Source organism: Phasianus colchicus, chromosome 8 (genome assembly GCF_987193195.1).
Source record: "Phasianus colchicus chromosome 8, bPhaCol1.hap1.1, whole genome shotgun sequence".
Classification (NCBI taxonomy): Eukaryota; Metazoa; Chordata; class Aves; order Galliformes; family Phasianidae; genus Phasianus; species Phasianus colchicus.
Window position 1 is genome coordinate 30,879,160 of NC_143443.1, and position 26,951 is coordinate 30,906,110.

The following is a 26,951-nucleotide window of genomic DNA, read 5'->3' on the forward strand; positions in this document are numbered from 1 at the left end:
CCGGCTCGCTCCCGGCCCCGCCCGGCCCCGCGCTCACCGAAGATGCCCTGCACGATGCTGAAGGGGTTGTTGAGCCAGTCGGCCACGCACGGCATGGCGGGAGCGAAGCGGGCGAAGGCTGCCGCCGCCGCCTCCCCAGCGCCCCGCAACCGCCAACTCCCGCTCGCCAGCCCAGCGCGGGGACCGCGGACTTCCGCCCTCCGCCTTCTCCCCCTCCTCTTCCTCTCAGAGCGGCCGCAGCAATGGCGGCGCGATCCGAACCCGCCTTTTCCTCCCGCCCCTCCCTTTTCCTCCTCCCGCCGTGCCCGCCCGCGGGGCCGCCATCTTAAAGGCGGGCGGGATGAGGGCGGAAGGGGCCGGGCCGCCGCCGGGAAGGGACGTGGACGGGGCGCAGCCATGGCGGCGGCGAAGCCCGGTGCCGGCACCAACCTTCTCTTCGCTTCTTCCGCTACGGAATTCAACTTCACCGTGCCCTTCATCCCGGTCAGCCAGGCGCCGGCCGCGCCGCCGGGCCCCGCTCTGCTCACGGCGGGTATGGGGCGCTGCGAGGGGCGGGCGCTGTGGCGTGCGGGGCTGAGGGGCCGCTCCTGTCCCGCTGTGCTCGGGGCTCCGTGCCGCGCTTCCCTTCGGCAGCAGCTCCTGCCTCAGTGTGACCCTCATCTTCCCTGAGCGCCTGTCCCGCGTCGTTTTTCCTTTTCCCCGTGCGGATACAGCGTGCTAAGCGGGAACTGGAGATTTCCGTGTTAATTTGGCACCAGGGAAGGTTGAGGTGGGGTATTTGAAGGCACAGCTGCATAGGGAGACGGGGGTCACCGAGTCTGTGGTGTACAGAGCTGTGGGTTGGGGCACTGAGGGATGTGGGGAGGGGCTGGATGATCTTGGTGGTCGTTTCCAACCTTAATGAGTCTGTGGTTCCACACTCAGATCAAAATCCAAAGCTTGATTTCAACGCTGACATGCCTTAGCTAGGGAAATGAATGCAGTACATCCCTGTGGGCTTAAAAACATCCTTGGCAAGTGCGGCTTCAGAATGTTTTTTAGATGTTCCACGTTTTCAGGGGGAGAGAGAGGGAATAAGAGCATTAAAATATCATTCCTACTTATCTAAAATAGGTAGCTGACACGTGTACTAACTGAGCTTGTGCAATCCTTACAGTTTTTAAGTGCAGGTCTGGAAATTAGCATTATGTGAGTGGCTCTCACGTGGCGAGGGAGGGAATCTGTTGATGGGATTTCAGTAGTAAGATGTGATTAGTTGTGCGCTCTCCTTTTTGCTGAATTTTTGATTGGATGAAGGTTCATAGTTTTGCAACTGGAGTGAAATTAATTGCTAGAGATCTACTGAGGTTATGCCACGTTCAAGGGAGGGGCATCCTGTTATATTCTACTTCTGTCATCGCTTCCATTCACCTTGACTACCCAGCTGTCACAAGGACATGGATGCATAGAGTACTTTACATCTTGAATCCTGAAGCAGGAAAGGATGGGTCCTTGAGTTTGAATCCTGAATTGTTATGAGAAACTACATCAGGAATTGTTTGACATCCATGTGAAAGCTGACGTTTGGAAGCTGTGTACATGCATGCATCTGTTGCATTTTGAAGAGTGAGTAGCAGTAACAGTTTTGTGCTATACAGTTTGAAGACAGAAAATGTGTTCTCTGGTTGAGATGAAGTAACATCCTTACTGTAGGTAGAGTGATCCCAATGAGGACTTGGACTTTTGTCACTTGGGATTATCAGGTGGCAGTCTGTGAGTGACAAGGTATTATGTGTGAGGGATGCACAGGAGGCTGTCACACAGTCATTGAACGTGAGAGGAATACTGCTGGTAATAAGCTGCTGGTCTCTCATTGCCTAGGGACTGAGAGGCAGAGAAGCAGTAATGGGGGATTCATCCCCGCTGTCTGGGGATTATTTGACTGCCAGAGCAGACAATAATGCTCTTATGACTTCCAGTAAATTGCTTTGGGTGCTTGGGAGGTTCTGTTCCCTCAGGCAGGCAGTGATGCTCAGACAATTCAACACTCAGCTGAGTTTATTGCTGGGCTCAAGTCTGCACTTGCAAACAAACTGCATCAAGTTTGCACTGATCCAGTAGAAATTGGAAAACCAAGCAGTTTTCCAATTTCTACTGGATCAGTGCAAAGCAGAAAGCTGCCGCTGACCAGGAGCTGGTTTTTATTCTTACAGTGCAAATAGACAGACATGACAGGATTTTAAGCCCTTTCCTGCAATTACACAGGATGGGGACTTATTTTCCTGTACCAGAGATTCACCTCTTGCACAAACCTAGAGTAAGGTTCTTAGACAGAACCGGACTAACTCTTTCTTGTGATGAATCTTGCTTATCAGATAAACTGGAGTGATGAATTTTGGCTACCTTACAAGTACAGTGGGAAACTGAGAGAGGGTGTTGCTGATGGGTCAGGTGAGGAATGGCCTTAAGTTGCTAAGAGTCATCACCAGTAGGCACAGTCTGCTTGGGAATGTCCTTAATCCCTACTTTTAAGTGAGATCTTGGAAGCCTAAGCATTAGAGAGTAAGGTTCTATTCTTAGTGTCTGTTTTTATAGTGAGAGGAAATAAAGCAAAGCTGCTCTTGTACTTGGTAGGCATAAGGGAGATTGAAGGGGATTTTAGTGCCATGGAAGCATGTTTCTTTGACAAGGTGGCTTGGAAAGGTTCTAATTTAAGTCATACTTTGGCCTCTTAAACTTTTAGTTTTTGTTGCTTTATCTATGAACACAGAATGGCTTTTGTGGTCTGTTTTAGATGTTCTTGAAGACTTGGCATCCTTTGTTTAACTTTATGGCACATCTAATCTTCAAGGATACGTAAGATTTATAATACTTTTGGTTTCAGATAGTCCAGTAGGGTTTTGGAAATAGCTCATAACATTACAGAACATTTTGTCTACATATGCTGATTTGTTTGAACCTCTCTGGACATCTTTTTGTGTTGTTTGTCTTTGCAGATGATTCTGCAGATGTTGGCGAAGAGGACAGCTTCTTGGGTCAGACTTCTGCCAGCCCTAATCCTCCACAGACTTTCAACTATTTCTCTCAAGTGCCCAGTAGCAGTGACCCATTTGGAAGCATTGGGCAGCTGCCCTTAACATCTTCTGCACCACCTGTTGGAGCAGTAGCCTTCTCCAGGCCTCCAACTTCACTTCCACTTGTGACTGGGTCACAGGATGGGCAAAATGCCTTTTCTCCACAGCTTCCCAAGTCACAGTCCTCTTCTGGTCCTCCACCTACTTCACAAGTAGGAATCACAGGTTATCAAACTCCTCAACAGTGCTGTCCCCCACTTGCAAATGCTTCTGCTCTTCCATCTCAGCAGGGGTATAACCCTTACCGCCACACCACCCTGAGCAGCAGAGCCAACCCATACCTTACTCCACCACAACTACAGCAGAGTCATGCATCAACCCCACCTGTTCACCCACCATCCTCTGTCCCACCTGTCCAGATGTATCAGACACCTCCAGGGCCATTGACACAGGTAAGTAAATTGTTCCTGATGTGGTACTACTAGAATTTAACAATTTAAGACACTATTCCTTTTTGAATTGCATATTTTACCTTAAAGATCTATCCTGTAATTGGGAACATGCAAGTTTTCAAAAATGTAAGCAACAGGCAGTTTGTCTATACTATTTTCTGATTGAAAGAGAATGTTCTTAGAAAACAGAAATAAAGGCTCAGAGTGCTCTTTATTGCAAAGGATGAATTAGTTCTGTTAAAAAAAAAAAAAAAAAAAAAAAAAAAAGCCTGTAAAATTGAGAGGTATGTATTTTTAGTTTCCTCAGTCTCAGTCACAACTCCGAGCTCCCAGACCTGCAGGTCCTCTGGTCCAAGCACCTCCTGTTCTGCCACAGAACCAATATGAGCCAGTTCAGCCACACTGGTTTTACTGTAAAGAGGTGGAGGACAAGCAAATATGGATGCCATTCAGCATTCTGGATTCTGCAAAACTAGAGGAAGTCTATAATTCTGGTAAGTTACAAAGATTTTAATTGTATCTTCTTCAGAGGTGAGCAGAAGGAACTAGATGAAAGATATTAAACTTCTCTTCCATGATATAAATATCTGTCTTAATGACTTAGTGTCAGTCATAGTAATGACTGGGGCCTTGGAATGAGAGAGGAAAAAAGAATGCACACGTTTGTATTGTATCTGAGGGTAACTTTTGTGTCACAGTCCAGCCTGATCCTGAGAGTGTGGTTCTGAGCACTGACGGCGGACGCTATGATGTGTACCTGTATGACAGAATGAGGAAAGCTGTTTACTGGGAAGAAGAGCCTTCAGAAGTGAGAAGATGCATGTGGTTCTATAAGGGAGAGAAGGATAGCCGCTTTATTCCTTACACTGAGGATTTTAGTGATAAGCTAGAGGTAGGTATTACTTTTTACATAAGCTTCATGAAGAACTTAGAAGTACTTTTTATTTATGATTGTAGAATTACTTCCTTTTGTTTCATTAAAATGATTCCCCAAGTGTAATTTCTGGAATGTAAGTAAGCAAATTCTGGAAAGTGGAACGGCCAGAATAGTTAATTGCTCATGCAGTGGTCCTGTCCTGTTGTGGCCTTAAGTCAACCTGTATAGTGCTTCATCTGTGATGCTTTGAATCGCTAAGGTTGGAAGAGACCACTAATATCATCTAGTTCAATCCTCAAACCATCCCCACCATGTGTACTGAGCCATGTCACTCATTGTATAGATAAAACTATATAACTTCTAACGTTAACATTACAGATAATGTGCATGACCAAAAAAGACATGAAATGAAAATGCCTTCTCAATTTAACTTGTTTACTGTTTCAGGCAGAATATAAAAGGGCTGTAACTACAAATCAATGGCATCGTCGACTTGAATTCCCAAATGGGGAGACAATTGTTATGCATAATCCCAAGGTAATAGGTTCTGGCAACTGGTTCTTGCAGAACACATTGGGCTGAATGAGTATAAAGATAATGCAATGTTAATTTTGCTTGAAATTGACTTGTTAATTGTTTTGAGTATGTGTGCGTTTAAGATAAAAATGCTTATAGAAACTAAAATCTTGTTTCAATGTGCTGTGACCTGACTAAAATACAGTGCATCCTGGTACTTTGAAAGAATAAGGGTTAAATGGCTGAAATATTTGCTAAGTGTAACTGGCAGCGAGCAGGAGGCAATTTTAATTACTTTCCAGTTGCTAGAGACTGTCTGAGGTTAATTAAAGCTAAGCTTTCATATGAAGAAGAGCATTAATCAAACTGTAAAAATTAGCTTGAATATTTAAGCCACAAAGTCTTTCACTGCAGCTATTTCTAGGCCATGAGGAAGTAGAATTTCTAACTAAATCTTTTTTGTACTGTAAATGCTCTGCTAGCAGTGTCTTGTGATTTAACTGTGGACTTCAGACTTATTGAGCAGTGTTGTTAACTGTTCTCTTATCACAGATGCAATAATACATGAAATTTAAAAATACATATATATCAGAATCACAGTTACTCCTATATTTACCACATACTAATGTAGGTTAAGAAGGAAAACCCTAGAGAAGAAGCACTTAAAACTCTTAGTGTCATAAATATGATGTGACACTGTTGTGCTAGTGACTATAAACAGTCATGCTAGTGAATTAATTGTTTTCTAAGGTCTTTATGCTCCTTCAAATGTTTTCCTTCCTCTGATGAGGACTGATCAATTTTTTTTGCCTTAAATTAGAATAATTGTAAATAGGGGAAACAGTCAGTTTCTTCACAAAAAATAGCCAACTGATAAGGAAGAGTGGGCACTGGGATCCAAGAAAGAGGCGTCTGAGGGATTGAAATTGTTAAGAATTGCAGAGCAGGCCAGCATTTTCAACTAATGGTTACTTTAGTGTAAGTCATCTGGTTGCTTCTCAGACTAAAGAGACTTATCTGTGTTACTTCAGGGTCTAGAGTCTCATTTAAGGAAAACTGTGGAGAAGGTTTTAAAAGGCTGTGTTTTTTGTTGATTTTGTTTGGTTTTGTATTTATAATGGTAGGTTTTGTATTTATAATGGTAAATGTATTCTTTCTCAGGTTATAGTTCAGTTCCAGCCTTCTGCCACATCAGATGAATGGGGCACCTCTCAAGATGGTCAGGCAAGACCAAGGGTAGTAAAACGTGGAATTGATGATGACCATGATGAAATACCTGATGGTATGTGGTTAGTGTATGTGGGGCTGCATCTTGAGCAGTAGGTTTGGTTCAGTGCAAAAGTTGGATGATAGTGAGTGGAGCAGCAAAATGCTGATCATGTTTAGAGTCTAAAGATTAAAATTGCTCCATAATCTAAGCTGTAATTCATTGATGTGGTTTTCTAATCAAAGCAGTCTTGTGGACTGTGTGATATCTTGAACCATGGTATATAATGGGCTTTTTGAAGCAGGTTAAGAATGCTTGACTCTAAACTTCACTAGTGTAGTAAAGATTGGTACTCTGATTTTTTCCTTTTTCTTTTTCAACAGGAGAAATGGCCCAAGTTGACCATTTGGTGTTTATGGTTCATGGCATCGGTCCTGTCTGTGACTTGAGATTTAGAAGCATTGTTGAATGTGGTAAGTTTTTCCTTGTTTAATTGCAGTTTTATTCTTAACTGTTAATTGTAGATAGCTTATCTTTCAGATAAGTATGTCTTTAAAAAAGACAAAAAACTGAAAAGATTTTTAGTGGATGTTGGGGTGTGTTTGGTTGTGTGTGGATTTCTTTGGGCTTATTTATTTAAGACAGCTGAGTGAGTTAAGAAGGCTGTGTGTGGACTGATCTTAGAGTAAAAATGCACTGTTGTGAGAAAAAGAGAAGCTTACAAGAAAGGCACTTTAAAAAAAAGAAAAATTGAGTAATTCTTGGAAAGGTTTTTCCACTTTGTAGTTTCCTTAATTTGTATTTTGATTATGTCTGTTGCAATTAAGGGGAAAAAAAGAATGTTAGTAATTGTGTACTTCTTGAATACCTTTACTGTCAGGTTTTCATTACTCTGCTTCTCTACAGTTGATGATTTTAGAACCGTTTCTCTGAAGTTGCTGCAGACTCACTTTAAGAAATCTTTAGAGGAAGGTAAAGTGAGCAGGGTGGAGTTCCTTCCAGTTCACTGGCATAGCTCTCTGCATGGAGATGCAACAGGTGTAGACAGGTGAGTATATGTTCATCTTTTTTTTTTTTTTTTGTAGAAATAACTAGAGAAATTAATGTGCTTGTTAGGCTAGATGAACGAATGTCTGAGTGTGTTACAAAAAATACTGCTTTTTTTTTTGTAATTATCACTTTGTTGTACAGTGTAGGGAAAATTGGAAAGATGTGGAATATTTTGTATTATTTTTCATGATGCTGAGTAACAGGATTTGTATCTATACACGTGCTGTACATTTGGTACAGCATTTTCATGGGAGTGGCTAATGCAATTGATACATGAAACACTTATGAGAGTGAATGTGTAGTACAGCAACAGGTGTGTTCCATTCTCAGTGGCTAGTTGTCTCTCCTGTGCCTTCCTGCAGTCTCAAGCCTGACTATAGGAGATATCAGGGTCCTCTTTCTGAGGAAGGCATTAAGCCCTTTGCTCATTCCTTGAGCACTAACGTATGAATTTGCAACGAGGCCAGAAAACTACATGCTATTGAAAATATCTCTAAAGACCCTATCTGTAGTATTTAGATTGCAGCTCTGATCTGTTGTTTCAGAAGTTAACAGACTACTTACCTACTACTTCTAACAATTCTGTGTTCTAACTAGGAACATCAAAAAAATCACTTTGCCATCGATTGGACGCCTGCGCCACTTCACCAACGAAACCCTCCTTGACATCCTGTTTTACAACAGCCCCACCTACTGTCAGACGATTGTGGATAAAGTAGGGATGGAAATGAACCGTTTGTATGCACTTTTCATGAGTCGCAATCCAGATTTCAAAGGAGGAGTCTCTGTGGCTGGACACAGTTTAGGTGATTATTTAAGGCACTGATTTAAAATAAAAACAGCATTCCTACATGAAGGAAAGTGGAACCTTTGTGAAGTGGAAGGCTGAACTTAGCTGATAGTTCATGCCTGTCTTTCAGACTGAAAATAAAGCCCTTCTCAATAGCTGCATTTATAAAGATTTGCAAGAAAGTTTGTAACTCCTGGATACGTGTATGTTTGACCTGTCTTAATTTTCTTCATGAGGACTTAATATCTAATCTGAGTTTAAAAGTTAACTGGTTATCTAGTGTCATCTTAGACAGGTAACCCACTTAGTAAAACTAAGGTCATTTTTTGGAACACAACATACAACTTTATAAAAGTTATTTTACTTTGGTTTGGGCTGGTATTTTTCCTTCAGTTTGGTAAGACCTATCCATCTTCCATCTAAGATGGTTGAAAGGTAGTTTAATATTAACAACTGCATTCCACTTGAACAGAAAGAGACGAAAAAGATCTTGTTTGCATTTTACTGCTATGTTAACGTGTGTATTTAAGTTCAGCAATTTTTTTGATCAATTTATATGTTGCTATTACTGCTGTATCTAATTCTTGCTTATTACTTTGGCACAGGAGTATCTAAAACTTTTCTTAAAGCAACTTTATTTGTGTTTCCAGGTTCCTTAATTCTGTTTGACATATTATCTAACCAGAAAGACTTGGCTTCATCAGTAAATACTGAACCTTTCTCTGGTGTTAATGGGACTGAAAAGGATACGTCTGTTCAAGATAAACAGGTAACTTGCATACTAATCTTCCCAGGCAAGTAGATCTGATAATTTCAGCAACTTTTTCTCTAGTGGCCAGAGTTTACTGACTGAAACAGTGCTGCATGTTTTGATGGTATGTTTTGACATATTAATGGTAATGTGCCATTTTGTAAACATTGTCAAATCTCGGTACAAACTATATGCCTTTCCTTGAAGTTCAGAGTAGAGTAGTCCTGGTATTTGATAATGAGCATTATCTTTGGTCTTGTGGACGCATGACTTGTCTTTGTAGAATCTGAGTGATAGAGAGATTTCCAAGAAGGAAAGAATGAATCTATTTGTTGTCATCTTGATGCAGTGTCCATCTGTTTGATCGTTAATGGAAATACATGTTTAAGTGCTCGAAAGCTCAAGAAGCCTTTGTCTTCTTTCTTCTATACAATTTTTAAATGTATAATTTCTGTTATTAACAGAAAATCTGTACTGTATTTTACTAAAAATGAGCTTAGATTAACAAAGCTTATATAAATATGAGTGCTTCTAAGGGCAGGTAACAGAATTTGTAATTATTTGCTGTGTATTGACTTGTTACTGTCTGATGTGACTCTCTGTGCTGTCCTTTTAAGATGACTGAAGATACCAGTTCCTTGGGCTCCTCAATTACTACTTCTGGTGATGACCTCTGTGAGCCTGAAGTAGATGATGATGTTCCTACTTTGCAGAAGACTCTGGAGATGCTGAGTTTATCAGAGTATGCAAACACATTTGAAAAGGAGCGAATTGACATGGAATCTCTGGTACGATAATGTTCAGTTGGATCATGGGGGTTATACCAGGGTGTAGGTGTTGGATTTGTTCTTGTTTGTTTGCTGTTTTCTTCTTTTGCCTCAGTATACTGTCAGGCATGAAAGTAGTCATGAAAGTAACATAATGCTAGACATGAAGACTATATATTATATGATTTGGAGTGTTTTTTTTTTTTTTTCAATTATATTATGTCACTATGTTTTGTATTCTTACATTTTTGTAATTTCTGTAGCTTTGTAAAATGTCTTCTAATTATTTCATTTGTCAGTAAAAAATGATATATGTTACTAGAAAAGTTATTAAGTGTACTTTGTATATATTTGTGTTTTGTTTTTAAGCTGATGTGTACAATTGATGACCTGAAGGAAATGGGGATACCTCTTGGACCAAGAAAGAAAATAGCCAATTTTGTAAAAGACAGAGCAGCCAAGCAGGTAAATTCACTTTTCAGGAGTGAAATAAAGAGTTGTTAAGCAAGTGTAAGTGACTTTCTTGTTATTAAGTAACTTCTGTTCTTTAACACACTTGTTAACAACATATTAGAAGAATTTTGATAAATGTGGAAAAAATATTTATTTTTTTCTGGTCTTGAAACCTGTCTCAAAAGGAACAAAAGAAAGCTGCAGCAGAGAAGAAAGCAGCATTGGCTGCCATGCTCCAAACACAGGAAGCTCCCCAGAAAGCAAAAGAAACAGTTACTTCTGTCTCACCTTCAGAGTCTGGTCAGCAGCACTCAAAGAGGAAGCTTCCAGTTGGTGCATCTGTTTCTTCTGTGAATGTTGACTATGAGTACTTTGAAGTTGGAACTGGTCAGGTGAGACTACATAAATTTAAACAACCATCTGGAACAGTGTTATCCTTCTGCTTGTTTTTGTGTATTTCACTCATTCAACGTTGATGACTTTGAGTTACGTCCCTTGGTTGTTGTGCAGATGTTATGTTTACAAGGAGCTTTTGGTGAGAGTGAGTGCTGGCAGAGTGGATCAGATTACTGAAAAATACTATTATAGTGAGGACACCAGTACAATTACAATTGTACTTTCACCAGTGAGTGAGTTATAAAAAGTGTCCTGTTCCAAAATCAGAATGGTAAGAATGCTGTGGTACTGAATGGCCTAAATTGGTCTATGTGTGCTGTTATATTTAAGTTGTACCTCAATCTTAATTCAAGCTTAACTCAAAGCTTAAAGAAGAAGCTTTGAGTGCTTCCTATTCAAATAAATATCGATTTTTAACTTTTCTGTATCTACCTATAATGTAAAGTTTAAAAAAAAAAAAAAATCACATTATAGTAATTCACATATACAATACTACAGTATTAGTATGGAATGGAACAGCTGAAACGTCTTGGAGGTACTTGTCAGCATGTGTTTGATTTAATAAATGTCTTGTTTTTCCTTCCTAGTTAAGCATTATATTAATTAGCTGGCAGTGCTGAGAGATTATTTTTCTGCCTTTTGTCTGATAGGTTTCGGTAGTTTACAATGCACTGGACTTTGAACCAGATACATTCTTTGCTCTTGGTTCTCCTATTGGTGTGTTCCTAACTGTACGAGGACTGGAAAAGATTGATGAGAACTACAGGCTTCCTACTTGCAAGGGTTTCTTCAATATCTATCATCCAGTGAGTAAGCAGTACTTCTGGGTTTTGATTTTAGCTGATGCAAACCACAATACAGAATACTAAGTTTTTCTTTTTTTTTTTTTTTTTTTAAACTCAGAGCATTACACCTCATTTCCCCATAGGTACACTTTTAAAAAAAACAGAGTAACCCATTTGGAATAAATATTCTAGATATCTATGATATTTACTACAAAAAAACTAGAGTTAGCATTACAGGTTCCATGCCTACATATAGCTTGATAATATTTGTCCTCTTCATTTTTAGAGCTTAACCAAAGTTTTTGGTTTTTTTCTTCATTAATCTCAAACCTTTCAGGATGTTTTTGTAAAAATGTTTTATTTGAGCTATTTACAGGGCTTTTTTTAGTTTCCAGATAGATTCTGGGAAACTTAGAAATTCTGACAGGTGTTGTAAATGCAGTATGTTTGTCTTTTTCTGTCCTGTCTTGAATAACAATTAGACAGTGACAGGTTGGTTGATAACTAACATCATTTTGTTATTTCTTAACAGCTTGATCCAGTAGCTTACAGGATAGAACCAATGATCATTGAAGACTTGAGTTTAAAACCAGTTCTTATTCCACACCACAAAGGCAGAAAAAGACTTCATCTAGGTAAAAAATAAACTTATGTAAATTATGGATCAAACTCCTAACTTCCTTGTTTGAAGCAATAGAATATCATACAGTTTCAGGAGACTGTGTGTCCAGGTACCTGTCTTTGTGTTGTTAGATGGTTTTTATTGTTTTTTTTTCTTTTTTTTTTACCTTGTCCCAGATGACCTCCATTAGATGTTTAACCAGATTTTTCAGTATTGGAAATGTTCAGGAAAAAAATGCAGATTTTTTCCCCAGTGCAGGGGTTGGAATTTTATTGCTCAAGAATATAAATTGGACTAAAGTGACTTAAATCTTGCTTACTTAAAGAATGTCAGCTTTACTGTTCAGTTAACAGTGCAACAGTTCAGGACCCTTTTGAAAGTCCATCTTCATTCAGGGTCTTGGATAAAGAAATTCAGTAGCATCTGTGCTTTAGAATGGTATGTTAAAATCAGTCTATTTTCCTAGGCTAGACGAGGTACTTGCTTAGGAATGTTTTAGGTTGCAACTCTTAAAGTGTATGTAATAAAGGAAAAAAAATATGGTCTGTATCTCTTTACAAGAAAGACTGATTTTTCTTAGATCTGGGTGAATGTTCCATGGAAAGCTCTGATTCCTGATATAACAGAGCAATGTGAATCTAACCATTTAGCCATCAACCAATTGAGTGTTAGAGGAGTTGTTGGGGAGAGCTCTCTTTTGTTCAGTGCTTGCCATCAGTACTTAACAGCTTAGTTGCTGTTAGCACATTTACTGTGTTAATTCATTAACCCATTTAGTGAGAAATAATGGTGCACTAATTGTATATCATCCTTTTAAATAGAGTAGAGGTGCAAGAAATACATGTTTATGATATTACAGGCCTGTTTCTCATAACAATTGAAATGTTTGTTGAATGGGGCTTAATAATTCTGGTTTTAGTTGAATGTTTTAAGTACTTTTGCTGTGATGTTCTTTCTAGAGTTGAAAGACTCTCTGTCTCGAATGGGATCTGATCTGAAACAGGGTTTTATCAGCTCTTTGAAGAGTGCATGGCAGACCCTTAATGAATTTGCACGTGCTCATACATCTTCAACTCAGCTACAAGCAGAACTGGAGAAAGTTGCTAACCAAATTAAAGAGGAAGAGGAAAAGCAAGTGGTAGAAGGTACGTGGACGCGTTTTTTAGTTTTATTATTTATTGTTCTCCAGTTAATAGAAGCTTGAGTATTCTAGCACTTGCTGTTGAATTTCTAGTTTATGCAATGCCATCCTAGTCAGCTGAGACTGCTATAATTGTCTAATTGCAAGTGCTTGGAAATTGTGGCAGGGAAAATGAGTGATTATCCTTAATTATAGTCAATAGTCAAGCTGTGCTTGAAAATAGTTAAAATCTTAAAATCTTTAATTGTAGCTGAAAAGATCACTGAAAGTCCAGACCTTCCAAAAGATGAGGATTTTACAGTGAAGGTTGGAATGCTGAATGGAGGACGACGCATCGATTATGTTCTACAAGAAAAACCAATAGAAAGCTTCAATGAATACCTTTTTGCTTTACAGAGTCATTTGTGCTACTGGTAAGAGGTCCTCATCACTTAATTCTGAAATGGTCTCCCATTTGGGAAGATGTTTTCTTCCCACTCAGGCTATATTGTGAAGTTAAATCTGTTATTTTCAGGATGATCAAATAATTGAGACAAGTCAAATGTGAAGGCAGACAGTATATATAATTACTCAGGAATGTCATTCTCAAGATGTCCTACCTGGATTTCCCTGTTAGCTAGTTTCATTGTAAAATAGTGTGCATTTGCACAGTGTAAACAAATCTATAGTCCTGTTTGCCATCAGGACATTGCATATTGGTCTATTGAACTTTGAAAGTCAAAGCACATACCTTTAGTACAATCTTTTAAAAAAGGAGAGCATAGTGAGCAATTTGCCATCTGTAGCTTTTCAAATAAGACTATTTGTGAAGGAACTGTATTAGACTTCAATGTATAGTAAAACTTAATTACCTCTTTGTGTTGAAGTGAAAGTATCAGATATTGATGCTGTGCTGCTAAAGCTCAACAAAGCAAAGGAAGAAAAAGGCATAGCAGATTAGCAGATTTTCCTGTACATTAGGATGACTGTGATTTACCATATGTAGACAGTGGTTGCTCATATACAGAACAACTTGTAGAAAAGGAGCAGATTTTGGCATCGTGTAGACCTGCACTATGCTGTTGCCATGTCTGCATTTGAACTTGCTTCTTTTTAAGTGATTATGTTTCAAAGGGAGGATGTTATAATTAAGCACATGTGAAAATACACAGATTGTGGAATTGTAGAACAGAGGGTGTGTAAGCTGTATCTGGCAATGCTACAGCAACTTCATAGGTAAAAAAAAGCAAACAAGCTGGGATATCAGTTGCTGGCTTATGCAAAATGCTGTTGAGTAAAGGGGTGTGACTTCTCCTGTCTCTAAGTAACCAAAATACTTGTCACTCTTTCTGAGTTTAGCAGGAATGGAGCAAGCAGTTCTCTATGCTTTTGTGTTTTCTACTTTAAAGATTTTATTATTGATGGATAAAAGTTGAGAAGCGAGCAATTTTCCAGAGGGTGAAGTACAGAATGTGAAAGCATTACTTGCAGGATCTTAGAAAAGCTCATCTCACTTGCATAGCGAGTGATCAGTAACTGCCTGCAGAAAGGTTTATCAAAGCTGCAGTGCAGCCAGGCACTGGTTTGCTCCAACAGAGCTCCCAAGCAGTTGGTGACCCAGCGGTGGCACTGCTGTTTTGCAGGTAGAGCTGAAGGAAAGGAGCTTTATTCCACAAGGTGGCAGCCGGTCATTGCTGAAATTTAAAAGCATATCTAGCCATGTCTGGGTTCTTTGGTCATTCGTGACCTAAATATGTGAGTTTTTTTGTTTGTTTCTTCCTCAGGAGGTGGTGAGGAAATGCCTTAAACAGTCTGTGTTGCAGGGTGCAGACCTCTCTGCTTGCTTGTTTGCTTGCTTGTTCAGTAGCAGAGAACACTGAGAAATGTGGTTGCTATCTCCATACTAGACTGTTGAAAATGTCTGTAGATCTTTGGCTTGCATGTTTAACACTCTACAGGTTTTCTGTAAAAGATGCTCTCTGCATTTGGAGGGTTGCAGTTCTGATGGTCTAAGTAGTCTTTGCTATCTCCATGTCCAATTTCTTTTAAAGCATGAGGTGTTATTATCTAACTACTGCTGCAGCTTTGTTTAAATTTGCCTGGTGAATTGTGTGTTTTTTTTTTTTTTTTCTCTCCAGTGATTGTTACTCTCTTATAGTGGTACTGGTTTTTGTGCTTATATAACACTTTATAGACATAACATGGATGCTTCTTTTTCTTGAATTTAAATTCAGATGGCCTGAAGCTTTGATTTTAAGAAGAGCTGGTAAAACAATTTTGAAACATGTTACTTGAATTATCTTAGTGTTTAAATGATGTGAAAAATACTTTTGTTTCTTTGGAGGTAAAGTGCAGAAGATGGCTATGGATGTTTGTTACAGCCTATGAACAAGAAAGCATGAACCAATTAGCAGAAAAATAGAATATTGCTGATAGAACTGGGCAGGAGTAAGTGATAGGCTATTTGGGGAGATTTAAGCCAAATGAATAACATCAAAGAAATGGATGGAGAAGGAGATTTCAAACTGCAGTATAGTAAGAGTTAGGGAGAACACAGAAAGGAAAATGCAGCAGTAAAAGGTAAGTATGTTGGCTGGGGCTTATTCCAGAGGGAATGTAAAACTGATGCAGAGTTGTGACTCAAAAAGGAGGTTGATAGAAGAAAGGCCACATTCCTGAAAGATAGAGACTGGGGTAATAACTCTCTGAACAGTCTGCATGAACTGGGATGGGATGAAGTGTGCCTGACATGGGTTAGAATGTGATCCATGCCAAATTAACTTTTTTTTTTTTTTTTGTAATACTTCATAGGGAATCTGAAGACACTGCCTTGCTGTTTCTCAAAGAAATATACAGGACTATGAATATCAATCCTGAGCAGCCACAACATTGATGCATAGATACATGATTTGTAAGTTTATTCTAAGATAACACACATTTATAACAAACTCAGCTGCAGCTTAGATCTCCTTACTTTCCACTTTTTCTCTGGAGTTTAAATTATGAAGGAGGTAGCTGCAGAGTGTCATCTGAAAAAAACATTTCTAGATGTTTAAATGCAGAAGAAATCTTTAAGTGCTCTCTTCTCCTTTCTGAAAAGCTATTTTATGTCAGAGTTCTTGATATGAGGTGATAATTGCCAGCACAGCTCTGAAATGTGGTCTCTATTTAATGTTATTTCTTCTTAGTCCAGCTGTTCAGTGAATGTTTAGTGAAATGTAGGAGCTTGGTGATATTGGATATGATGAGGTTTCATTTACGGTGCAGTGCCTTACAGTATGTTTGTGTAGTGTTCTGTCTTATAATGTTTTTGTTGGTAAGTTACTGAGTCAGTAGTGTTAACCGAGCTAAATTCACATACAAGAAGAATCAGTTGCACTAGCAATCAGTGAGTAGCTACCAGGATTTGTTTGTTTCTACTCACTGAAATAATACTAATGGTATTTAAAAAAAAAAAAAGTCTTTTGTATGAGTGACTTGGTTTACTTCTAGGTCATCTTTAAGCTGCTCTTCTTGTAACAGTAATAAAATGCTTTGTGTAAGATTTGTAAAGAAATGTTTGATGTAACTCTAATATGTGAACTGAAGACATTTTTTGTGGAAGCGTTTTCATTTCCTGTATCTCTTTTGATTGCTTGGTTGAAAATGCTGAGATGCTTTTGAAGTTCTCTTGCAAATGAGAATGTTGTCCTTCTTTTAATAAGCATAGATACCACTAGAAGTTTATTTTTATGTTCAGAGGAGTATCTTTCACTGTGTAACTTGGAAGATTTAAGTCACTATGCCCTTCTCCTTTTTAGTAAGTGATAACTCCTTTCGTATGTCCCACTTCTGGGGGGATGCATCAACATATTAAAAGCTCAGATACAAACTAAGCATCTTTACTAGTATCTCTGAATACAGTAGGATAACTTACAAGCATTAACGATCTAGTAGCTAATTAAAGTGTATAGTGTATGACATCCTATGAGCAGTTGTAAGCTTTTTCTCTTTGTAATTGCCTGTTTGTGTTCAAAACAAGTACATTTCATGAAGTTCTTGTGTTTAGAAACTGATCAGAAAAAAGGATGGATTTTTATAGATCTTTTTGAGTCCTCTTGGAATTGAATGTTGGCACATCTCATTTTCTTAGTACTACTACAGGCATACAAAACTTGATATATTTCACATTTCCCTCATACATGTTCTGCTTTCTCTGCACAGCCATACCTGTTGGTCTGACAGACCTGGTGAAAGCTGCTTCAAAGGACACCTGCTATTTGCATAGTTAGAGCTGACAGGATAAGTATCTGATTTTTCCTGCAGTCCAGAGCTCTCTCGGATTCTGCCTTCCTGTGTCACTTCAAGCAAACTTACTTCTGAAAAGATCAGCCCTGTCATTCAAGAGATGAATGGAATGACACGATTTTGGTCTCATAAATCAGTTAAATTGTACAGTTGCCAAATATAAAGTGATCACTGAGGAGTTCTCTGGCATGCAAGTCATTACTTCTCTCCCTCCTAACTCAGCTGACTGTCAAACATGCTTTGTCTACTAAGGCAGCACATCCTTGTTAAAAAGGACTTGTTGAGAAACAGCAATAATCTGCTTTTCTTGACGTGTTTATTGGTCCACCTTTTAGTAATAAAACATGAACTGTAGTTATAACCACCTTTAATACAGATTACACAAAGCTGTTCCTATTTACGAAAAACTAGCAACAAGAATAATTTTCCTTACTATTGTAAGTGTTATGGAGATTTTATAAAGATCTTTTTAAGTTTCTGCTATGAATTTGTTTTGGTTTTTTGGTTTTTTTTTTTTAAGTAGAAATGAAACTTTGATTTCAAAAAAGTTAGAAGTTTGTTATGGGTTGTTCAGTGTTCATACCTCTAGAAAAGAGCAGTTTAAAACTACATTTTGGTCAAATGATTGATAAAGTTTAATGAAACTAGGCTGCACTTGTGAGAACTGAAATACTTAACTTGACGTTGCAATTTAATCTCTCAAAATACTTAGTGGAAGTACAGGAATATGAAACATATGGACATTAGATAATAATCTAGATCCAGATCAGCAGCCCTCTTAATGAAGTTGAGATGAATAGGGTTGCATGAAATCATGAGTTTGTGTCTCTGAATACTGAGCTTCTGTAGCTTTCTTCTAACTTCAACTTACATGCAAATTGTGGCTTTTCTTAATAACTTAACTTTACTACTGACTGTTTGCTTCTGGTATTGCAATAAATGCATTTTGAAATGCAGTATTTTTTTTCTAAGTATATGTAAAATACACATTCTTGTGTAAATACTTTAGTTATTACAATTATAAATACTTCCCATGGGTCTTTACAGCAAAAAATCTGTATTTCATCACAGAGTAGGTTGGAGGGGCCTTTGGAGAGCTTTAGTCCAACTCCCCTGCTTAAAGCAGGGTCAGCTTAAATTATGTGGCTTAGGGTCTTATTCAAGGATGATGATCCATCACCTGTCTGGGCTCTATTCTTATGTTTGACTACTATTACTAAGATTTTTTTTCTAATATATTATTGACATTTCCCAGGCAGAGCTTGTCTGTTGCCTTTTGTCCTCTCTGTGCATCTCCAAGGACAGTCTGTCTCTGTCCTCTCTGCACCCTTTCACGAGATAGTTGAGGACAACAATGGGATTTTCCTGTTGACTTCTCAAGGCTGAACACTTTCTTCTAGACATCTCCTTTCATGCAGTGTGCTGTAAATCCAAATATATTAAAATATATATACATTTTAAAAGCACAAAACTAAAACAAGCCAACAAATGAAAAAACAAAAGAAAGTACATAGTGTGAAGAATAATAACTCTCATAGTGTAAGAAAAATAACCAGAAAATAGAGGGGAAAAAAAAAGGGTTGTGACTTGATTTTTTTTTTTTTTTTTTTTCAGGTGCAAATGTTTATAAATGAAGTCTAAGGGGGAAAAAAACATAATCAGAACCTCTCTAAGAAATTCACTGCTTTTCCAACAGATTCCCATTTGAAGGAAATTGAATCTTTCACTGAAAACAGAATTATTTTGAGAATACTTCTGCCTAACTCAAGCAAAGAGGGCTGACTTCTGCCCCTCTGCTTCAGGAGCTGTTGTCTGTGCTGGCAGCATTTCTTCCCTCTGGAAACCTCTCCTAGTACTTCTGTTTGTAAAAGCAGTGTAGTCAGATTGTGCTTGTGCCATGTGACTTTTTGTATAGTATTGAAATTCTTTAGTAACTGCTTCTGGAGTTGTCCTGATATTATTTTTTTTTTTCCCAGTGAATGTTAAATTAATATTTATAACTTTGTGTCTGCAGTATGACAAATGTGCTACAAGTTCTGTCTACAGTGATACTTTCATAACAATGTTTTCCCCAGTTCCTCTCTGTATGTCATCTTGTTTCCTGTTATGAATAATAAAATCTTGCACTTCATTTTTCCTTAATATCTCTCAGCATTTGGTGCCAGTGACACAGTGTTAGTCTGTGGAGAGCTGGGGTTCAAACCTAAACCTAACAGGAGTGAGCACTCAGGAGCCACCCTTTGAAGTGCTGCATTGCTCTGACCAAGCAAGTCTTCTTAATTTGCATTTATTTTTTATCAGCACTTTGAATTAGGATATGTTCCCTAAATGTTAAACAAAAAAGGTAGGGGTATTCCCTGGATTCTTGATGAATAATGAGAAATATTGCTCCAGGTATGTGGTCTGACTTCAGTACTCGATACATTCTTGGCATATCTGCTTTTAAGTGAAATCATGTAAGTTATTGACAGTTTGCTTTGATGTAGTAAGAGCAGCCTGCTGGTTGTTTCCAGACTCTTGTAACAGCACCTGTTAGCATAAAATACAAGCTTGGCTCTGGATTGCTATCTGATTTTCCTAACTGTAAATCAGGATTAGCTTCCTAAAAGCTAGTGGATCTACTCCAGTATAAATAAAATTGCAAACACACCTGTTGAGACTCTTCATTTCTACAGAGGTAGAGAGGTTTTTGTTTGCTTTGATTGCTAGCAGTCTGTTCTAAAGAATGGACAAAGAACAACTCTGTTTGCCATGGTGAAAGGAAGGAGGGGAAGGAAAGTAGGAGCCAGGCTGTGGGTACCACTGAGCTCCTGGCTGCCTCCCAGTTGGAGCAGGGAATGAGGCTGAAGAGTTGAGCATTGCTAATGCTCCTTGGGATCTGGTGAATCAAAACCAGGAGCTGCTTAGGCCATCCTTGACCCTGTGCACAGGGTTATGACCAGTAAGATTGGAATTATGTGAACATTGTGCTCTCACTGCATTGTAAGCTGTAGTAAAACCCAAGAATCCCTTTGTCAGTACTCTGTCTTGTATCGTATGCACTTCTTTTCAGAGTTTGTAGCTCTAAAAGCAACTTGTGCACAGAAAAGTATCTTCTATTTCTTTTTGGTTTTCTTCCTTGCTGTTGCAAAGCCCAAAGAAGTGAGAATGTTCAATAACCTGCACAGATGTCTTCATCAGTACAATTTTGCTTGCAGAATCTCTTCAGCTGAGCTGTGTGGAGGGTGTGAGGGCCCCATATGATGCACCTTAAAGCTGAAGTGCAGCTCTCCATGTGCATGAGGAATGGTGCTTTCTGCCTGATGACTTTCAAAACCTGGAGCTCTCCAGACTTTCTTTATGTATGAAGGCTATAAAAGCAGTATTGTTCATATGTCAGTAAAATAGCTTCAGATCCATACAAATTCAGGCAATCAAATGTGAAGTGTATCTGTTTAAGGATGATAACAGAACAAAGATCTGAAAGAAAGAAAAAAAGAAAAAAAGCAGTTGACCTTGTATTTCTCCTTTTGTCACAGAAATCTTCAAATAATTTGGAATTTCATCTTGTTAAAATGGCCTCATAAATGCAAGCAGAGCAATAATTTTGCCCCAGACTGCTCCAAGTGCATGAGTAGGTAAAGCCTTGATTCAGACACTGCTTGTGAGCTTCTTGCCAGAAGTCATGTTTTCCTAAGCTAAGCTTGTTCTGGGCATAGTGAAACGTTTGGTTATTCTTCTCTTTGCAGCTTCATGATTTTCTCTGCCTGCGTTTGGATATATTTGTCCTTTCCCCACTTTTTCCATCTTTGTGAAGAATTAAGAGTACAGCTTTGAATTTCCCGTAAGCCTCCAGGGAGGTTCTCACAAGTGAGATGGGTTGCAGGTTGTAGAGGGGAATTAAGGGAGAAACAAATCTCAGATTTCTGCAGCCTCGGGGAAGAAGGAGCACAGCCATGTCATGACAAATACTTTCTCTCTCTTGTTTTTTTTCCCCTTAGCTTCTCTGTGGAGTTAGATGTGGAGAAAATAATGTTTTTGCTGAGTGCAAAACTAAGGTTTCAGTTATAGCGTAAAAGAAAACTTAAAAAAATCCTTAATGAGGCTGGCACTGTCTGCAAGGTATTTTGGCTAAATGATTTCTTAGGGGACTTTAATGCTTTTAAGTATTATGCCCTGTCAGTAATGAGTTTCAGACCATCCTTTGTACACATTTATGTGGTTTAAGCCGCTGGAAGATCCTTTGCTAATGGGATCACAATGCAGGTTTCAGTATTGATTGAAATATAATGACATCTGTTGAATGATTTGGGAAGTTCTCTAAGGAGAGAATCTGCTTGGAGAGCACTGCAAAGAGAAGGCTGGGAACAGAAATTGGTAGCTGAACAGAGACAGTGACTGTACGGGCTAACAGGTATAGATACACGTATAGATACTTATGTATGATGTGTGTATATATACACTGAAAAAACCACTTTTCTCTCTTTTGATGATGTGGATAGAGAGTGCGAGGTGTTCTCAGTCTGTAGCCTCTACTTGGGAAAAATCAGACAACAGTTTCCACGCCTCCAGCCATGCTGCTCATGGTTGAAATCATGCAGATGTTGGCAGAGCAGTAGGAAGTTGTGTCAACTTGTGGAAAATACATATGGAAGTAAAAGTTGATGATGACAATTTACATTGAAATAAACCAAATGAAACTTATTAAAAATATTTATGTGACTCAGCATGAGATTGTTCCTTAAAGTGTGGGGACCACGGGGCACATCTAATGGAAGAGTGAAAAACCAAATCAATGCATCAACAAATCCAAGCATCACTTGAGAAGTATCTGTGTTGAATGGGGTACGTACCAAATATCCTTTGCACTGTTTAATTGCATTTACTTGTTATGAAGTATAAAGGATTTTTGTATTCTGAAGCCTGTGGGAGATCTGAGCCAGACAGTGTCCTGTTACCCAGCAGCAGATATCCTTAGCAAAACAACAGGTATCATTAGCACACCAGTAAAATCCTTTGGACTGTATGCTTGTGCTGAGTGCGTAACGTGCTTAATTTGCTGATAAATGCATCTTGTTGGACAGCATTCTCTCTATATGTGCATTGACCTTTCCTTGGTTTTCAGCAGGAGGCTCACAGTTAAAGTACAAGATAATTAATGGCGTAGCTAATCATATCAGATGCTGTAGTGGAAGCAATGAGGGTAAAGCAATTATGGCTCAACTAAGTACAAGTTAAAATAATCTGTAGGCTAACAACGCTGCAGGAATGTGCTTGGCCAACTGTGAAGCTTTGAGTGTTGGTAGGAAGGACAAATGTATTTCAAAACCAGCATAAATTCAATGAGCCTATGCATATATATTCAGTTCATTGAGCCTAAATATGTATATATGGAAATGAATTATGTCGTATGTCTACGATATTACGATGGAGTTACATCAGCTGGAGTCCCAAGGAGAAGCATGTAATGCTTCTGTCTGCCAAGATGTCAGAAATACCATGTTCACCAAATTCATTTCAAATTGAAGCTGATGGGGAAAATAAAAAAGAAAAACTTGTACAACTTTATCGACTGGAAATCAGTAGGAAAATCAATATGTAGAATGGATTTGGGGGTAAAATTTTCAAATCCCTCAGAGAAAGGCAGTCCCTGCAGCCAGCAGGGCCTTCCTCACCCTCCTCCTGTGCCTGAGCAGCTCTTGGATGGATGAACATTGATGGATGGGCTTTTGGGGCTTCCTTTGAGGACACCTTTAGTGGGAGAGCTGGGCAGCCAGCTACCAGCACCACGTTGTCCCTCCACCTACTGCAGCCATGAGGAACCCATCTCCACAGGTATTTCTGCTGTCACTAAATGTGCTAATTCCTCAGGGTGTCAGAAGTAAAAGTCAGACTGTACTCTATGCTCTCTGCCCCACTTTCTGCCAAATGTGCCCAGCAGTTCCTGTATGCTCTGGGCTTCTTATGCCCGTACTCTGCAGTGAGAAAAGCCATATTCACAGAGCTTGCCTTGCCGGGTGTGGAGCTGCAGCATCTCATCTGAGCTCATTTCTTCTTGGTCACAGAGTCAGGCAGCAACATGGCCTTGGCTCTGCCCACAAAGAATGTGTCTGCAGAGAAATGAAATAATGTGTTTGTTTTACTGCTATTCACTGCTGCTGCCCACTACAACAGGCTCTCCAGTGCATTCTTGCAGCACTCTGCTAATCAAAACAATATTTTGCAACATTTTGTTTACACTGCCCACATTTGTCTTGCATTTTGTAATAGAAATTTCCCTGGGAGTGAGAGGCCAATTCAGCAGAATGGCTCTTGGAAATGATGGCAGATCTGGCTGGGAAAAGCAGGAGTTCCAGATCTGAGAGCTGGTGGTGATAAAATACACCATGCCACTGCAAGTGCCAGAGCAGCAGCGTGCAGGTCATTAACCACATGAAGAAGGAATTCCTATCAGCAGTAAGGGAAAAAGCATCACCGTCTGGCTTAAACTAGATTTAATCATTACAAATCTAAAGTTTACAGACCAAATCAGGCTTTTGAGTTGGAAACATTATTTCTATTTTAAAATATGGATGTGGAAAAAGCACCAGAAGAAGGGACAGATGGCTTGCCTTCTTTGAGAGCAGCTCCTTTGGGAACACACCAGGTTTCAGATGCAATGAACACATAACCTACTGCCAAGACATGTTAGAGAGCTCCTGCCTCCAGAGCTGTGAAGACGAGGTGGACATTTGAGATTTCTGTGAAGAGGTGATTTTGGATGAAGTTGTTTTGAGGCACCTAACAGAACAACTGAAAAATCCCATTAGATTATAGAGGGAAAAGATAAGTGTGGTCTAAGTGTCTGTTAAACCACAGGAGTCATGTACACAACTTCCTAGGACAAACACAAACAGCACAGTCTGTAAAGGGTTTGACACAGCCTTCTTCATGCCTTGTGCAACATTTGGTACACAATCATGTCTGGCTTAAAAATATGCTGCCAATACTTTGACAAGGGCTAGCTTGTGAAAAAGTGTCCCCATCTCACCTTCCCCACTACCTGGTGATTGACTCCAGGCAGCAGTGGCAACCTAGAATAGAAAGATGGTAAATTTTTCATTTCTTATTCTCATGTGCACTTTTGGACAACAAAATCCACACCCAATCTTTGTCCAAGAAAGAACTCCTTCAGAAAGGAAAAGGCAAAGGGATTTCTAAAAATTCTTTCTAGCTAAAACATTTCAGGGCAGATTATGTAGGCCTTCCCCTCTAGCACTGCAGTGAGTTAAGGGATGGAGGTGAAGCTTTCTGCCATAACAGTAGAGCTCAGACAATACCTGCCAACAGCAGGAGCAAACCCTGTGCTGTTATTAACCCTGAATCCATTGCCTCTAAGCGATGAGTTTCCAGATTCAATTAGTGTGTCATTATTAATATAGGCAAGAGACTGATTCTAAATAGCATTCTTAATAAAAGATAACAACGCTTTATTCTCAAGCAGGGTGTGTTCATGAGATACCCTTCCCTCCAATAAGGAGACCTTGGTGCTGAGAGTGCTGTGAATACATCCTGTAGCACAGGTTGCAAAAACATGAATTAGCTTACACTAATTCTTCAGCTCTGCATTGAGCTATGCACTCAGGCAAAGTACTGGGTGTTGCCATTCACTGCCTCTTGGCAGAAAAGCAGGACTTATGCTAACAGCAGCCTGCTCTGGCTCTACCTGCAGCCTCCGCAGCCCTGTCCATGCTGTACTTTAGCTGCTGGAAACAGACAGCCATGGCTGTGAGATGGGACAGGGGACAGCCTGATGGCCCTGCTGCTCCCTCTGCAAAGGAACAGCAGCTCTTAGGGCCCTACTGACCCTGTGGTGTAATGCACTGGGTGTACTGTCCACAAATACACAACAGAGAACCTGTTGTAGTTCTGTCTATTTTGAGTGTGTTTGAATGGCTGTTTGTCATGCCCAGCACTGACTGGTAGGTAGTACACGAAGTGATAATTAGTGGTATCAGAAATGGAAGGACAATTGGACGGGAGTTATTTTTTCCTGGCAGACAAAGTGCTTGAGGAGTTTGTCAGCGCTTGGGCAGAACTTCAGATCTGACCTACCATGCTGTTGGAGAGCCAGTTCTGTCCAAAAGTTTTTACCCTTCTTCACTTGGAACAGTCAGTTTACAAAAGAAAGAACTGGATGTCCCTAAGTCCTGCCTGGGTGTGAGAACAACTGTTATTCTTTACAGAATCCAGCGTGGCACAAAGCCCAGGCCTGTCAGAGAATCCTAATGTGAAAGAGCAACAGTGAAACTCTAACACAAAGTCATCTGTTTTTTCACCTTTTCTGTGCCTACATTAGGAACCTGACTGTACAGGATCATCCTGGATGCTATCTCCTCCTGCACAGGGAAATATGCTCCATAACATCTTGCTCTACTGCAACCACTGGATTTGCAGCAGCACCTACCTGCCCTCAGACACTCTGGGAGAGCAGAATTTCCCAGTGGGCTGGTTCTGGTCTCATCATGCCCATTTGCACTGTCAGCTAGTTGCTGTTTTGTGTACCTGTTGGGAAACACAGAAATAAGAGAGGGAAAGGTAAGAGCCATTCAATTCATCCATGCTTTTCATCCGGATGCACTCACGCTCCGTCATATTTCTTGATGAGATGTGAGGGACATTTAATCCCTTGGAAGCAAAAGCTGATGAACCAGAAAATGAATGAGTTACCAGCAAACACAGACAATCCATGAGAGCGCAATGCATGCAAAATTGACCTTGTAGTGAGATCATTTGTGTGTGAGATGTGAAACCTAAAATGGGGATATTGTTCTCCTGTAGCTTTAATTCCATATGGAACTACAGGCAGAGAGTCGAGCAGCCTACTTGAAAGCTATGCAGTCCCTCCTTTGAGCACACAGAATAACATCGCCCATAATTTATAGTAGCTTCATATTTCGTGACACCACGGTGTCCCAAGTGTTAGGTATTAAAGCTCTCCCTGTTTTCTGCATGTATCTCATCACACTGGGCTGCAGCCCGTAGCAGGGAGGTGACTGCTGCCCTGTACATCCTCTGTGCTACCCATAGCACTGCCCAACACTTACTAAAGCCCAAGCCTATCCCATGGGTTTCTTGATGCCTGGAGACCTACTAGGAGTTTACATGGACTGGGCCTGAGGTTGAATTTCCATTTTCATTCACAGCTTGTGTTGGATGCTATTACATTACACTTGGAAAGACTAAGGTAGTTTTTTTGTTACGTCTGCCACTAAAACCTGATTTCAGAGATTTTCTCTCTCAAGCATCGCAGCTGCCTCTATTAATTTCAGATAATTTAGAGTTTTGGAGGAGGGAAGGTAGAACACATTTTCACAGGCTCTAATATTGATTAAATTCTTCTACTGTTTTTTCATTTTGTTGAAATGAAACAAATTAAACTTTTGCTTGCAGATCTCTCCCAGCACCCCTTGTGTTACAAAACCTCATTAAAACATAACATCCCAGGTAACCACAGATAATTTTATTCTCCAGTACATCTACTGTGTGAGTGGTAAATTACTGAAGAGTAAATGAGATTTTAAAAAATTCTTTCAGATTCAATAATGTGTAATATTATCAGCAGCACAGGTAGATTTTGTTTTAATGAGATTTTGGACTTGCCCATTAAAAAATAAATAAAAATCCATAATTTATAGGCAGGAAAGCTGCCACAAAATAAGATGCCAAGAAAAACAAAACTCTGTTTGAAATGAGAATGGTTATCCTTTTTCTTCATTTCCATGCTTAGCAGCATTTAATTCCTAGAACTATACCAGCCATAATTGCAATTTACATCTAATCATAAAATCATTCCCTTTGGTAGCT

At 39.4% G+C, this 26,951-nt stretch overlaps 1 protein-coding gene across 1 annotated transcript; it reads left to right on the plus strand.

Moving 5' to 3' along the window:
• The first annotated feature begins 37 nt into the window (after positions 1-37).
• On the plus strand, positions 38-18,082 carry SEC23IP (SEC23 interacting protein). Its single transcript, XM_031597384.2, has 19 exons — positions 38-532; positions 2,976-3,505; positions 3,804-3,999; positions 4,204-4,397; positions 4,830-4,919; positions 6,060-6,180; positions 6,489-6,578; positions 7,012-7,153; positions 7,753-7,961; positions 8,596-8,714; positions 9,314-9,484; positions 9,833-9,928; positions 10,102-10,308; positions 10,963-11,118; positions 11,630-11,732; positions 12,679-12,864; positions 13,111-13,273; positions 15,651-15,750; positions 17,043-18,082. Exons 1-18 carry the CDS (start codon positions 43-45, stop codon positions 15,730-15,732), a joined length of 3,345 nt encoding a protein of 1,114 aa, XP_031453244.2. The 5' UTR covers positions 38-42; the 3' UTR covers positions 15,733-15,750; positions 17,043-18,082.
• The last annotated feature ends 8,869 nt before the right edge of the window (positions 18,083-26,951 follow it).

What these genes read in the sequence shown, in the direction of transcription:
- SEC23IP (XM_031597384.2), top strand. Translation starts at nt 43, where the DNA reads ATGCCCTGCACGATGCTGAAGGGGTTGTTGAGCCAGTCGGCCACGCAC. An exon ending in TAGAAGCATTGTTGAATGTG is followed by an intron (nt 6,579 to 7,011) that starts GTAAGTTTTTCC and finishes GCTTCTCTACAG; the next exon opens with TTGATGATTTTAGAACCGTT. An exon ending in AAGACAGAGCAGCCAAGCAG is followed by an intron (nt 9,929 to 10,101) that starts GTAAATTCACTT and finishes CTGTCTCAAAAG; the next exon opens with GAACAAAAGAAAGCTGCAGC.